The sequence below is a fragment of the Arachis hypogaea genome, chromosome 1 (assembly GCF_003086295.3).
Source record: "Arachis hypogaea cultivar Tifrunner chromosome 1, arahy.Tifrunner.gnm2.J5K5, whole genome shotgun sequence".
Classification (NCBI taxonomy): domain Eukaryota; kingdom Viridiplantae; phylum Streptophyta; class Magnoliopsida; order Fabales; family Fabaceae; genus Arachis; species Arachis hypogaea.
This window is the reverse complement of record NC_092036.1, coordinates 3738350-3754282: the sequence shown is the minus strand read 5'-3', so window position 1 is coordinate 3754282 and position 15933 is coordinate 3738350. Positions and strand designations below refer to the sequence as shown.

The 15933-nt window shown below is 31.3% G+C and overlaps 1 protein-coding gene and 1 pseudogene across 1 annotated transcript; both read right to left on the bottom strand.

Annotated features, from left to right (window-relative positions):
- Positions 1 to 366: 366 nt before the first annotated feature.
- LOC112711128 (uncharacterized) lies at positions 367 to 1644 on the bottom strand. Its single transcript, XM_025763703.1, has one exon. The coding sequence runs from the start codon at positions 1642 to 1644 to the stop codon at positions 367 to 369; it is 1278 nt and encodes a 425-aa protein (XP_025619488.1).
- Positions 1645 to 9387: 7743 nt separating this feature from the next.
- Positions 9388 to 12888, bottom strand: LOC140184464 (uncharacterized; annotated as a pseudogene).
- Positions 12889 to 15933: the final 3045 nt, after the last annotated feature.

The window sequence follows — 15933 nt, the reverse complement described above, 5'->3', positions numbered from 1 at the left end:
TAATTTTAAGATTTGATTGATATTTTTTTATTATACGAGTGTTAATCAATTTGAGAAATTGATAATTATAATATTGTCATTTATATGAATAAATGATCTTAGATCAATTAAGCGGGGATATTATACTTACCATCCTTTTTCTTTCTTTCTATTAAGATACTTAGATACATACATTTATTTTTGGCTAGGAAGTTTCCAAGAAGTATATGAATGAAATTCCCTCTATCAAGAACTTTTACTCAACAAACATTAGTATGAGCAACTGGAGACAAATTTCAAACTTTTAAGTTTTAACCATAGACTAATTAATTAAGACTATCCTACTGAAGAGTGAAGGAGCTAGACAAATATGTTGTTCCTTTTGTCTCAAGCATTGAACAGAAGGTCTTGTTGTTGATCCCTGTTCCTTGCACCTCCCCTGTTTGTTGAATTGCTATATCTGAAAATCCATCTCCAACCTTTCATGCTCTTCCTTCCTCCTCCACCACCGATCCTACATGAACCACCACCATTTGTTAAAGATACTCCATCGCCAACAATAAAATCTCCTTCTCCGCCACCGCCACCACCGCCACCACCATGTCTTGTGCTTCCAAAAGCGGAGAGTGTATTAATATTAAAATTATCACTCATCATCATCTTTGAAGGAGGAAACAACTCTGCTCTTGATTCTGATGAATAATCGAGCTTCAAATCAATAAAACTAGATTCATCCATGCCCTTGAAATCGCTCTCTCTTAGCGAAAATACACGCCTATTAACCCCATAGAACACACCACCACCACCACCACCACCGTCAACAACGTTATCCATTATTCCATTATTACCCTTTCTCATCACACCATCAATAATCTCAGAAGAAGAATCTAGAAAAAGACCATCAAACCCACTCTTCCTTGGCTCAGTAGCTTCACTGTACCCACTTCTTCTACCAGACTCCAAGAACAAACCACCATTCACACCCGAACTTCTCGCTGCGGAGATCGAGCTTCTCGCACCTGATGGAACAACTGAATCTGTACCGTCCTCAGATCCAAACAGAGCACCACCGCGGAAACTGCATAGCGACCTTGATCTCGATACGCACGCGCCGACGCCGCCGCCACCACCACCGGCATTGTGATTATTGTTATCATCAAAACCACCAACACTTCTCCCACAATAATACTCTTTCCTCTTCTTATTATTCTTCCTAAACAGCTTCCCAATCTTCCAAAATTTACCGCCACCACTGATATTACTTTTCTTGCTGCTGTTCCTTGGCAAAACTGTAACCTCATCTACCACTCTTTCATACAATTTGTTGTTGTTGTTGTTGGAAGAGGAAGAAGAGTTTGTCGAGTTGTGAAGAATTGGCGGGGTCTGGTTCTTGTCGTTATCGATCAAGAACGAGACCCTGCCGACGCTTCCCACGTCGACAGTACACGAATTGCGGCGGGAAGTCGAGATATCGTCTGAGCAAGAGCAGGAGGAGAGCCTCTGCTCGCCGCAATCCGAGCAGACTAGCTTCAGCAAACGGTCTTTAAGACAAAAGGCGCAGATACCAACTGAGGAAGAAGAAGGGTGCTTCTTACATGTCAATTCATGTGAGAAGCAATCCATGTTGGTGTTGTATCTTTCAACTCCTTTGTTTCTCTCCTTCATGGCTTCGCCGCAAGATTATTTCTCTGCTAGATGGAGCTTTCTTCAGAAAAAAGTGGACAGGAGTGACTGAGTTGTATGATGAGAAACAAAAGTGAAAGAAGGAAGAAAGAATAAAAAAATACTTCGCTTCAAGAAGCAGCCTCTCTTTGAGGCCTATGAGTGATTTTAAAAAAAAAAAAAAGAAAAGCATGCTACATAAATTCATGGTTTGATCTCTCTTCTACATCAAATCTTGATCATTTCTCTATTGTTTTAAAAGTCTAGGACCAACGACAATAATAATTAAGAAAAAGTATAGGTAGACAATAAAAATACTAAATAATGTAAACAATGAGTATATCGGATATTCAATTCACTAGATGTGTGAATAGTTATCCCAATATAAAACTCTCTTCACTAGCTATTTTGTCACTTTAATGAGAGAAATTCACGTTCACACCACATAATTTGAATTAGCTAGATTCGAACTGCTCCTCTAGTAATTCGAATCAGTATGATTCGAACTACTCCCCTATAATTCGAAACAGGCCTATTCGAACTACATCCATATTCATGTATGTATAGTTCGAAGTGGTCACCTTCGAATTACTCAGTCCCTAATTCGAACAGTCTTGGTTCGAATTACTAGCGTTTAGAGTTCTTGTTGATCTAATTTAAACTACATAAAAATGGTGTAATATGTTCATCCACTTGGTTTAAATATGCGTTTTGCCCTAAAGTTTATATATCAAATATTTATGTATAGTATATATATATATATATATACTTTTAAAAGCAAAAGGTGAAGAAAGTTTGAATATGAACGAATAAAGAGTATCCTGTCCTATAGGAGATTTTTAGAGTGAGAGAAAGGGGAACACACAGGCGTTTCCATTACGTTTTCACTGTAGGGAAAAAACAGTGATAGCTATAGTAGGGAAGAGAATTATAAAATAATAACAATAATAATAAAAGAAAGGCAATGCACAAAAAAGAAGGGGGCAAAAAATAAAGCACTAGCTCCTGCAGGCATTATTGTGTAGGGAAGAGACTGGAACAGCAAAATTGAGTGAAGCAACAATTAATACAAACACAAACATCACTCCACTGGCTTACTGTCCCTGCATGCATATGTTTAATGATAAGTATATATGTTCATTCACTGTACAATGTTGACAACTTTTTTTTTTTCGGAATGGATTGAACAATATTTAATTTTAGGCATTATGTGATTTACCATTTCAGCTAAGACTTCAGTTATAATGTTGACAACTTTGAATTGAAGTGCTACTTCAATCAAAGGCCCTCCCCCTTTGAATTTTCTACTCCTCAAAGAGCCTCTCCTTGCTCTAAAAAAGTCATTCAAATAATAATGTTTATTAAAAATGTTATCACACACTAAAATTTAATCATTAAATTAATTATAATATATTTATATATAAATATATATCATTTAATTTGTTTATATATTTTATATAAATATCTGATTTGATAACTGAATTTTTTTATAATTTAGGGTGCTGAAGCTATCTACTAACATTGGCCATTGTGCTTCAAATCATGATCAATCTACAATATCATATGAACTGTCAACAACGTTTTCCCAAGGATTTTCTCTCTCACTGGTTTTATTTATTTTCTTTGTAACCAACCCAATTGACTTGTGCATGCCATTGGCACCGAGATTGACAATGGAATTCATCACACCCTCAATAGGCACTTTGCATGTGTTCCCCTTGTTGGACTAGTGAGTGGGCTGAGAAAGCAACCCTTCATAGTAACATAAGTGTGGCAGGCATATTCATTTGTCCACTCTCTTTTTTGCTCCCTATGCCATCATCATTATTCATCTTAGTCTCATAAAAAGTGAAAGTGGTCCATAACTCCATTTAAATTCTCTGTATCTATGTCCTTTTGCTCATGGATCATAACCACGTGTCCCACCGACAGATCTAGCATGTAGGTTTTCCTTTTTTTTAGTTTGGCACAATATTCTCTAATCTGATCGAGCCATGACTAATCCATCCTAGATAAACTCGCTTTTAATGGAGACACATACACCAAAAATCGATTTTCGATGAAAGGTCTGTGTTGCAAATAGAACAGCTATTGCAGATTCTTATTCACGTGAATAAAATCAGGACGGAAAAATTATTGGGTATGGTTGACGAGACGACGGTTGCGCGACACTTTCATGCACTCACATCGCATCTATCTTCCACGAGATTGTTGGTGCAACCAATTGGGATCCGGGAGAAGAAGCGGTCACCGTCGATTGGTCACGGCGGTGTCCCAGTGATTGAAAATGTTCCACAATGAAAAGAGACACAATCGACGATGAAAACTAAGATTAGGATTGCGTGATCGGGTTGGTGTCACGAGCTTCTCTTTTAAGGCTCTACTCACCTCATGTACCGTTACAAGTTACACACTCTTTCTCGATGTTATTCATGGACCCCACATTAAACCTAATTAAGCCATATAAAATTATTTTAAATTCTTTTTAATTTGTGTTGGTAATAGTACTCTCCTCTTGACAACATATACTTTTTTTTTAGTTTGGCATAGTATTTTCTAATTTGACAAACCATGACTAATCCATCGTAAATTGGAGCTTCATTCGTTTTTCATGTTTTTACTACTATATTCTAAAAATAATAAACAAAATTACTTGTCTTTAATTATGTTTATATAATTTTAATATTAAATATTAAGGTTATTCGGTAAATACATTTTTAGTGTATCTGTTATTGCTAAATATGGTGTTATGGACTAAATGTTAAATGAATTCATAGTAAAAAATATATTTGAAATATTGAATTTAATTATTTAAAAATATAAAATAATCTTACCCTTTCAATGCACACTAATTATATCAACTAATGTCATTGTTTATTGTAATAACCACAGGTTGTGCTACGATATTGAAGGCACAAGCATTAATGCGATAAAAGTAATGTTACATTTTAACTGAAAAATTTAAGATAACGAACGGATAAACTATCTATATAATATATATTTCTTGTATATTCCATTCTTAAAAATAAAAAATTAAAGAATAAAAAAGATTGTTTTTAAAAAGACAATTTGTCTCCGATAATATAAATTCATTTTTTTAAATTATAAAAATTGTAATTTGTCTTAATGAATTTGCATTTTGAAAATTAAATAAAAAATTACAATTCACTTCAATAAATTCTATTTATTCTTATATTTTTATAAAGAGCAATGCTAGAGAACCAAAAGGGTATTAGTAAAAAATCAGCCAAAATACTTTTAGGTAAATCTAAAATTTCTACGAATTAATATATATGGATGTTTCTTCTGTTAAGTATCAGAATGTTTCTTTTTTATACTAAATACATGTTCTTTTATATATTTTTCGAATTTTTTTGTATTGCAAATGTGAATGCTTCTATTTCTTTAAGAATTTCTTTTTTTTTAATTTTATAGATATTTAATTATTTTTTCTAAAATATAATTGGATATTTCTTTTGTTAAGTATTAGGATGTTTTTTTCATATTAAATGAATGGTTTTTTTATATTTCACACAAATTGCCACTAATTATTTTTCTAAGGCTTTGACATTTCGGATCTGCAGCGAGGAAGTTCAAGAGGGGATTCCAGCAGTGTTGATAGAATGTTGAACCAACTACTAACAGAGATGGATGAAATGTCTGTTAAGGAAACAGTGTTCATCATTGGAGCAACAAACAGACCTGACATTATAGACTCTGCATTGCTTCGGCCAGGACGTCTTGACTAATTGATATACATTCCTTTAGCGAATGAGACATCATGTTTTCAGATCTTCAAAGCGTGCTTGAGGAAGTCACCAATCTCGAAGGATGTCGATCTTTTGGCTCTTGCTCGTTATACACATGGATTTAGTGGTGCATATATTACTGAGATATCATCACGAGCTCCAGACCTAGTAAAGACAGTTCTGTATGTGTGATTGTTGGAGGTGGATAGGTTAATATGAGAGAAAAGAAAAAGATTTTTATAAGTTTTAATTATGTTTACTTAATCAATTTAAAATTAATTATTAATATAAATTAATGTGGTTTTGTTTAGTTTTTGGCTGGTAACATTTTAGTTCTATATATTTTCCTTTTATAAATTATCAATAATTTTTATTTTTGAAAATTTACCCCCCGACAAATCATACAAAATATATATACTCGCTCTTAATATTAAACATAAAAAGAAAGAACACTGAAAATTAAACCGTGAGTGTGAGTGGTGAGTGGTGAAACATCTCGGGGCATGTTGGAAGGGATTTTTGAGTCAGGTTGATCTGGTTTCTATGGGACCATTGATGGGTGGGATAAGACCTTTGGCGTGCCGTATTAGAGTATTCAAATTTTCTCCATATCATGTGTCTTTTCCATTTAAAGAATGGAGAACATGAAATCATTTTTAACAGAAACTCATTCTAATTTTTATTCATAATTTATTTGTTATAAAAATTAATTTTATATCAGTTTTTACATCATAAATAGTAAATAAAAATTTAAAATATTTTTTATTAAAAAAAATTAATTTTAATTCTTATTATGACTCTACTTAATTAATTAATTAAAATAATTAAAATTAATGTAATTATTATTTTTTATAATAATATTATTAAAATTTATAAATTCAAAAATAATTCACTATTAAAAATATTAAAATTAAAAAAAATTAATGTAGTATTAGTGAATTTTGATTATGTGCTTAGAATATAGAAAATTGATTATTATTATTATAAGGAGTTTGAAATTTGAAATTAGAAAGATTTTGTGGATTTGGATTTTGAAATATATTTAGTAGTGTGAAATTTTGATTTAGAATTTGAGAGTTTGAAGTTTGAGATGGTTAGGTATTTTAAATTTGAGAAAATTTTTGTAAAATTGAAAAAGAAGTTGAGTTGATTTGGATTCATTTTTATGAATGAAGAACAATATTAGTCGAACTTTGATTTCGTAAATTTAAAAGAAGATGAAAAGGAGTAGAAGAAATTGTGAGAATAGAAGTGTATATAAGTAGTATATATAGAGTAATAAAATATTAATTTATTAATAATAACGATAACATAATAACAATCACATATTTGTAAGTGTGTCCGCAATAAATAGCTACTTTTCAACGACTAGTTTTGCAATGCTAGTTTTGCAACAGCTACTTAACGGCTAGTAATGCAACGACTAGTTTTGTAACGTGGTTAATTAGCTTTTAAATTTTATAAATAAAAATAAACAACCCAATCAAAAATTATTTTGTAAAGTATAAAAATTAAATTTATTTTTTATGTAAACAATTTTAATTAATAAAAATTATTAATTAAATAAAAATATAATTATTTAATTAATTATTATTTAAATAATTAATATAAATTATTAATTAAATAGAGATATATTTATTTAATATAATTAATTATTATAATTATTAATTAATTTAAATTAATTTATAAAATTATTTAATATAAAAAAATAATTAAACTAATTTGCAAAACTAATTAACATATATATAATATGTATTTAATATATATTTTAATTTATTTATATGTAACATATTTTTTAATTCATTTATATGTAATGTGCAACGATCATAATATATATAATGATTATTTTATATATTTTTTAATTTTTTATTGATATTTTACGTGTTAAATATTTATTCGCGTATGAGAGTTCTTTTGAGTAGAAATTTTTTTATTGGTTAATGTGAAAGAACTCATTTGAGTTCACACTCCAACGAACAAAAGTACCCTTATATCGTATATCAAAGAAGAAACTTAAGATAGCTATCATTGGAATTACTCTAGAAAAGGGAGTGTAGGAAGGAATTAAACGAACAAGGTTTAAACAATTAATAAAAATGATTATTTTTATAAAGATATTTTTTATAAAAATTATATCATAAATAGTTAAATAATTTATTATGTTTAACTTTTGATTAAATATATTTAACTAAATTATCTAATAATTTATAATATCAGTTTCATATGAAAATACTTTTTATAGAAATAATTACCTTAAATAAAACGATAATTTGCATGTCGATATCATATATAATTTTTTATGCGGAACGATCCTTAGCAAATCACGGAAAAGGACTTTTGTTTTTGTTTAGAGAAAAGGGTAAATGGTAAGAACTGAAAAGTTTTTAGTAAAATCAGGGTAGGTAATTAAGTTTATTGTTTCCTTTATTATTATCAGACACAGAATATAATAAAGAATACAAATAAACAACAACCAGAGAATATATGAAATAGAATACAAATAGAAAATGCATAACAAAAAAAGATATTCACACAAGTATGATGCATGTCTGTCTTATATAGATCATAAGTTCACGTATCAGTTTACATCTTACATACTAATCCTAGGTATGATTTTTCAATTGCATTAGTGCGTGTATACATGTCGATATAGTTAAAATATCACCAATCTGTGACAATAGACAATTGTTACAAAATTTGACGCCATAATATACGTACAATAAAAAACGGTGAACGTCTCCAAAATCATTTACTAATTAATCCATAGATTTTTTCAAGATCAATGATCATTCAATCCGTGCGTACTCCCCACATTTAACATTCAATCAATCTAAACCCTGAACAAAAATCCACCCTAAAGCATCACTACCATCGAATTTAGGAAGATTGAAAGTCACCCTTCTTGGCTGTAAGCCCATTCGAAGTGGTGGATTTGACCTTGAATTTGAACCATGGAATTGCTCACGCGACGGAGAACGGCTCCGATGCTGATCATGCAGAAGCTGGGCTATGGAGGTTTGAATAGCATCAAACTTGAGACTAGTGGCTTTGGAAGCTTTTGCGCATTCTGTTCTATGCTCCTCCATAATCGATTTTAGCATCTGAAATAGGCGTTTAATATCAATTTCCATACCCTTCATCCGCGTATTGTCAGCTACGGCCACAACAATGAAAATACCAAATTGAAAATACTGAATTTTATTAAATTGAAATAAGAGAAGTTCACTAGTGTGAGTTCATAACAAAACAAGGGAAATTCAATGGAATAGTGGATTAATATTAACGAATGGGATTCAATGTAAAAGTAATTAAATCATACGATGTGATAGAGAAAAAAAATGTCAGCCAAAAATTCTACAGCAAACCAGAAATACTCTATTCAGAGAAAAATATTTAGAATTAAGAAGAGAAAGAGAGAAGACTAGAAAAGAAAAGGGTGGAGAAGAATAAGAGAAAGTCAGAGAGGAAATTGTATCACTAATTACTGTCATAGTAATTTCCCTCCAACTGTCCTCTTTACATAACAAACTCCTCGCCTAACATTGCATGATCATTTTCTATGTGCCCGGGTTTATTTATGTTGCTTACAGAGCCCTTAACATTCTCTCCCCCTCACACTCCCATTTTCGTTTTGGAAACAAAACCCTTTGAAAAGAAAAAAATATAAAAACTTAATTAAAAATTTGATAAAATTATAAAGACGGTCAAAGTAATTAAACATTAATTTTATTGTTAATATATAATAATCTGTTGTATTGTACTCGTACAAAAATACATTGTCAGTAGAGCATAAATAAAACAACGATAATAATACTTGAATTTATTGAGTTTTAAGGCATAAGCACCACAATCCATAATAATTAAACATGATGATTTATGAGTTTGCGCAAAATGTAATGTATTATCATCTCATTAAAATAAGTTGAGCTTTCAGGATGTCTTCACCGGTGGAAGAATCCAAGTGTGTTAAAGAAAGCACAAGCTGAAGTGAGAGATGTATTTGATAATAGAGGAAGAGCCGATGGATCTTGCATTGATGGGATGAAATACTCGAAAGCAATTATCAAAGAATCATTAAGATTACATCCCACACTGCAGCTCTCTTTTCTTTTATTTCGTTGAATTTTATATTCAAATAATTTCCAAACTAGTATGTTCATAAATCATAAGAAACGAATTGAGTGACAACGTGATCATCACTCCCATTTACACATAGTTTGATGAGTGTGTCTGAAACCATAAGTTAACACGAAGCTTCCATCCATTCTCTTCAAAACAAAGCTTTCCACAAGAACATAACACGCAAAATTTTCCCATTTAGTGCCCCCTTCTAATTTCTTTTTAATTATCCTCTCGTGCCTTCTATTCCTACTCAACCAACCACCTCTTTCTTGCTCCCATTTCATTCTTTCCACAATAACCGAACTCAATCCAACTCTAACCCCTCTTCCCACACTAAACCAAACCACTCCATCAACACCATTCCCTTCACCCCACTTAGCTTCCTTTCCACCCACCATAGCAAATTCTGTTTCAACAACAACATCCACTAACACCCCATCATTACCATCATTACCATCATTACCAATAACACTACTATTCTTCATTGACAAAATCTTCTGCCATCTTTGCTCAAGTGTCAATTTGTAAAACACATATCTTTTCATTTGGTCCTTGAGTTTCATTCCTTCCTTCACAAACATAAATGGACAGTACCAATTCCCAACAACCACAGAACCAGAACAATCATTAGACAATGGGAAATCGAATGCCGGTAATTGACTGCGCAACAATTGATTTAGGCCAAGAGCTTCTTCTAAATTGTAATTCCTGGGTGTAAAACTTCAACAGTCCAACCTTTCGTCCTTAAGAATGAAGGAGGGATCCCATCAGGAGCAACAGACTTTGCATAGAAACCAGAACTCTTCATGATTATCTCGAATTGTTGATATTGGTTGAAGGGGTCCAAAGGTCTTGGTTTAACATCATTCACAAAATTGCAGCATAAACAAGTTACCATATCCTCTTCCGATGAGCTTGTACATGCCTCCCTGCTCGTCAACATAACAAAACAGTTTGTAGAATAATAATAGTACTATAGTAGCGTAAACTAAAAAAATAATGATAAAAAAAATCCATTTTAAAAATTGATAAAAGTAACTCATTGCCAAATAGCTTTCTTATTGTTGAAAAAAAAAACACACTAATGTGCCAAAAGCAATTATTTATGTGGAAATCTTAGATAGTAATATAGTACCACGTCAAATTTTGTTTTTATCAACAGAAATTGAACTACTTGATTATTCGTTATTTTTTGTCAATTTTTTTAAATCTTTAGAACCTAATGCTAATACATTTTAGAGAAAATAAAAAATACAATACTTTTTAAATTCTAAAATTGAATCTAAATTATAAATTCTAAATCATAAAGTCTAAATTTTGAAGTCTAGATTTTAAATTCTACATCTTAAACCCTAAATTATAAATTCTAAATCTGAACTATTGATATGAAATATAAAAAATAGAGAGTTAATATTTATTTAATTGATAAAAAGTGTAACTCTAAAGAGCGTTTAAAGACGAACATCTTTTTAGAAGATATTTTTGTTGGTTTACAACTTTGGATTTTTTTTTCTTTTTGGTAGGTGCTTCAGTCTTTAAAACTATAGTTTGTGTGGTTTAAAAAGACTTATGACACCATAAATCACATGCATATACGACAGTATGAACATTTTCTCTAATTCTAAATTTGTATACTCTTATGTGCTTCTATTGAGTAGAGCACATGATAGCCAGTTTTAAATTGACAAGATAAATTCATGGATATCCATAAAACATATCAATTCCAAAGCAAGATTAATTATTTTGTGGATTCAAGCATAGAGGGACAAGGATTAGCATACATACCCTTGATGCTTTCCTTTCCTCCATATAACATAGTAGCGGTTGGAAGACAAGGGCTGATTAAGAACTGGAATGAACATAACTTCGTGGTTATCCCTTGTGGACCCTTCTGCTCTATCAGTATTGACGGTCAGATTCTTGCTCTGAGGAAAAGGGAAATGGTTGATGTTTCTGTCCTTCACCAAACCAAAGAAACCGTAGCTTTGTGCTGCTTCATCTTGGAGAACAAGATAACCTGAATTTGGACCCTCTGAAGAAGGTGCCTTAGAAAGGGCATTAATGTCTTTCTTTAACAATGAACGAGGCCTTGTTGAATACATTCTTGATTCTTCTTAATTTCTTTCTCTTCTTATTCTTCAAGCTTTCGTTCATATATTTGTGTTTGTGTGTATTTATACACTTGCCACTAAGCCAATATGCATTTTAATTTAGCAGTGGATTGTCACATTCAAGGATCAAGCTTTAAGCCTAGCTTTGGGAAACAATAAAAAAAATGCTCAATAACATCAATAACAAACAAATTAAAATAAAAACAATCAAAATAAAAAATCAAGCACCATCATCAGACCGCTAACGATTTCAATTGCATAAGCCATCCCCTTTTAATCATAGGGCACCTTATTGGATAACCACATTCATATCAGACTTTGTGCTTATTTGGACGTCATTATTTTGATAAAAGTAAAAACCCTAGAAAAATCAGAAAATAGTTTACTGAGAAGCTATAATTTACATTTTTTAAGATCTTTTTTCTTAAAACTTGATAGATAAAAAAGATTTTTTTACATAATACTTAAACATAAAATTACTTTTAGTTTTTCATAATATCTTTTAAAAAAAATAACTCTAAAAAAAATCTTTTTTTAAAAACTCACCCAAACAAACCTTTATTTTTTATGTCCCCATGTTATTTATAAAAGAATAAAAGTTCACATCTCTTTTCCTGCTTTCCATATAGCAGAGCAAAATTTAATCAGTCCAAATCAAGATATACAAGACCAAAATTCAAATAAATTAATTCAGATTCAATAATCATTTTAAATTTTAATAATTCAGCACTCAGCAGAATCATCAAACTTACATTCAGAAATCATAAGAACAAAATAAATAAAAAACAACACAACAGAAGTACAAGTGTACCACGAATTCATTCAACAATATTGAAGTAGTTGCTAGAGAAAATAGAGGAAGGAGGAGACTGAAGTCATACGACAGAGAGAGAAGGAGGTCTAACCTGAACTGGACAGTCACGTTGAAAATTTTGGCCATGGAGAACTGCTAGGTAAACTATAAGAGTGAAAGAGATTCAGAGAATAGGATTTGGGGAATTTATTGCTAGGTTTCATGGCGTTGAACTCAGATTGGGCCTTTGCGTTGGGTTGGGTTTCAATCAGGGCCAAGGGAACATCTTTTTCAATCTGGAATGCAGCATCGTGGCAAAAGAGCGATTTCATCGGCGATTCTGCGGGTAGCAGCTTCCTGCAACGGCATAAACGGCACGAAGGGGATGACAGTAAATTAACGAAGCTACAAGTTAGTTACATGTACTCCTGAATTCTAAATTGAATTGTTTGATTTACTTATTTGTTAATCTGAATTATAAAAAAATATATATAATATATATTAGTTTAAATTAATAATTAAAATAATTAGTGCACCGGTATTTTTTTATGTACTTAAAATATTTTCTATATTTTATAAGGTGATTGTTTTGATATTATTAATAATTTATATGTATCGGTACCATGTGAAAAGTGAACAAAAAACTTGCCACAAATTATAGTTATCTATATCAGTATTTATTTTTTAAAATATATTATATTATTATAGTATAAAACACTTAAATAAAATAAATGAAAACCAATATTACATAAATATCCTAAATGCAATAACGTTTTATAGTTGTCTTGTCTCTATTTATATGTAAACAGAATTTATTAGTTTTAATTTACAATTTTTTAAGATAAATAGAATCAATATGATTCTAATTAATATGAAAAGTTATAAAATGAAATAACTAGTTTTGATTTAGTAGGATTAAAACGTTAAATGTGACTGGTCCATAAAAAATTAAAAGACTTTGATTTATAAAAAACGTGCACCCAAAATAAATCGAATGAAATAGGTTCGATTTATTATGTATATAATTCGAATTCATTTGTTTCGATTTTCGAATAACATTTCGTTATCTCTTCCATCCCCCAAATGTATCCTAGAGAGAAAAGTTAGGCAATAATACCACAAGATTCAAAATTATAAACATGGAAAACAACTCAGATTGTATCTATCGATTGGACAAAGTTGTCTATATTGTTGGAAGAATTAATAAAGAGGTTAATGAATGAATTTTTGTTTCAAGATAAATAAAAAATATTAGTAATATTAAATCGCTTAGAGTATTTATTTACAAGTGTTAGTTAGAAATTATAATTTTTAAACTACAAATGGTAGTTAGAGTAGTAATTTAATAGTTTGTTAAAATTTTAAAATTACAAATGCTGCTTAGAGTTGTGATTGTAAATAACTATTAGTGAGAGTAATGATTAGAGATTTTGTTAGAGTTTGTAAGTTTTAAATGTTAGATTAACTACTAACTAAAAATTTAGTTAGAATTTAATTTAGATTAAAAGTGTCACTGATAATAGTGATTTAGAATTTTACATTAAAGTTTTTTTATTTTTTTAAATTAGAATGCTCCATGTTAAGTGCATTTAGATTTAGATTATATTTGATTTTTTTTTAATTTGTTGGGGATATGGGTATTGTAAAATTATTTGTTTGAGTTTAGGGTATTTCTTCAAAAGGGCATGCATTATTTAATAGTTGTTTAGTGAATTATTTTGTTAATTGTTATGATTCTTAGAAAATACTTTTTTTTTTTATCATCATGCAGCCCACTCGATGTATCACTAGTATGAGGAGGCAGCATAGTATGTCTCTAGACTATAGAATTATATCGTACTTGCAAATGGCCGACTTATACCATTTTGCGAGGCTCAACGATATTAGGTTCGATTAGATAAGCCGCTAGTAAGTGCATTTATCGAGAAGAAGTGTCCGAAGACGCATATCTTTCATATGCCATTTGGGAGGGTGCACGACTACTTTATAGGATGTGATGTACCAGTTACAGTAAGTGTGTTAGTGGATGTCTGACGGACTTTGAGAGGTACGTTGAGGGTGGCCGACCTGGATGGACTTAGTTCAAAATGTGCCTCTGTCGACTTTTGCAATACCTTTATCGACACGGTAGCATCAGCTCTTATCATAGGTAGTATGAAAGCAGGTATAACATGATAGTCAAGTATCCTGTGATCATTAGATATCGATGTAGCCAGACATGTATGAGGTCCATTATACCGTCTTACCTCCCAAGTACTTCTCTGCTAGCGACGAGTGATCCGAATCAACTATGTGCAACCGTTGCCAAACTCTTTACACTTTACATAGTACTTGACATGATCAAATTCTAGCACTCTATACTCAACCTCACAGTGGATCTTATAAGTCTTCACGCTTAAGACGACTTTCTCTTTATCTTAAAACTGCTCACCAACTTGGAACTCAGCTAGACCTCTGGTATCCTGTGTATCTCTGGCCTCAAATTCACATGCTACATCTGATAACCCAGTTTTGCTGATGGCCTCCAAGTCTAAAGTCGAAAAATACGGGGGGTATTGCTGAGTTCACGAACTAGATGCTCCCCCACCCACAATTAGAATACTCTTCCCTAGATCATCATTGCTATCGTCATCAATTACGGCGGACTCCACATCATCATCATCCCGTAGTACATCTTTGACACCATCTGGTTCTCCACCCTACCTGAAAACCGAAATCATAACACGAGTACCGGCCATCGCAATAGCAAGCTAACCGAAAGGTCGATTATCACCTATTTCTCCATCATCGTCGCGGTTTAGATCAGTTGCAAATGATGGCGATACCACCAAAACTGTCTCTGGTGCAATGATAGGCACAGATGAAGAGGCACCAACAGGCATTGAACTAGAGGCTCCTGGCATTACTAAAAATTGAGGATTTTCGTTCGATCCTTCAAAACTACAAACAATATCTCCAAACTTGGCCAATAGCTCATATGTTCTTGCCTTGGGAAATTTACGACAACAATGAAACAAAACTTGTAAATCTTCATCATTGTCTATCACAAAGGAGTTATATTTCCCACCATCTTGTACAATAGAAATAGAAATTCTGTAAATTCATGCCATGTAGTCCCAGTTTTTGGATTATAGTATTTTGAAACTCAACAAAATTTATAGAAAGTTTGATAAAGACACTCAATAAATCCTTATCAGTAAATTTTGTTCCCTCTCACGTTTTTTCTTAAACGTTCCTCATAGTACACAAGAACTAAAAAATAATTTTCACTAGCCATTATGAGTCACACTTTAATGAGAATTTAACTTTTTGCTCGTATTTATATAGACAAGCCTCATAGCTAATTCGAATTTATTTAATTCAATTTATAACATTGATCCATATATATAAATCGAATTTATTAGCTTCAATTTAGTACCATTGGCCCCTTATACATATAAATCGAATTATTAACTTCGATTTATATCATGTTGTGTCTCATATAATAAATCAAACCCATTTACTTCGATTTATATAA

What these genes read in the sequence shown, in the direction of transcription:
- LOC112711128 (XM_025763703.1), bottom strand. Translation starts at nt 1,644, where the DNA reads ATGAAGGAGAGAAACAAAGGAGTTGAAAGATACAACACCAACATGGAT.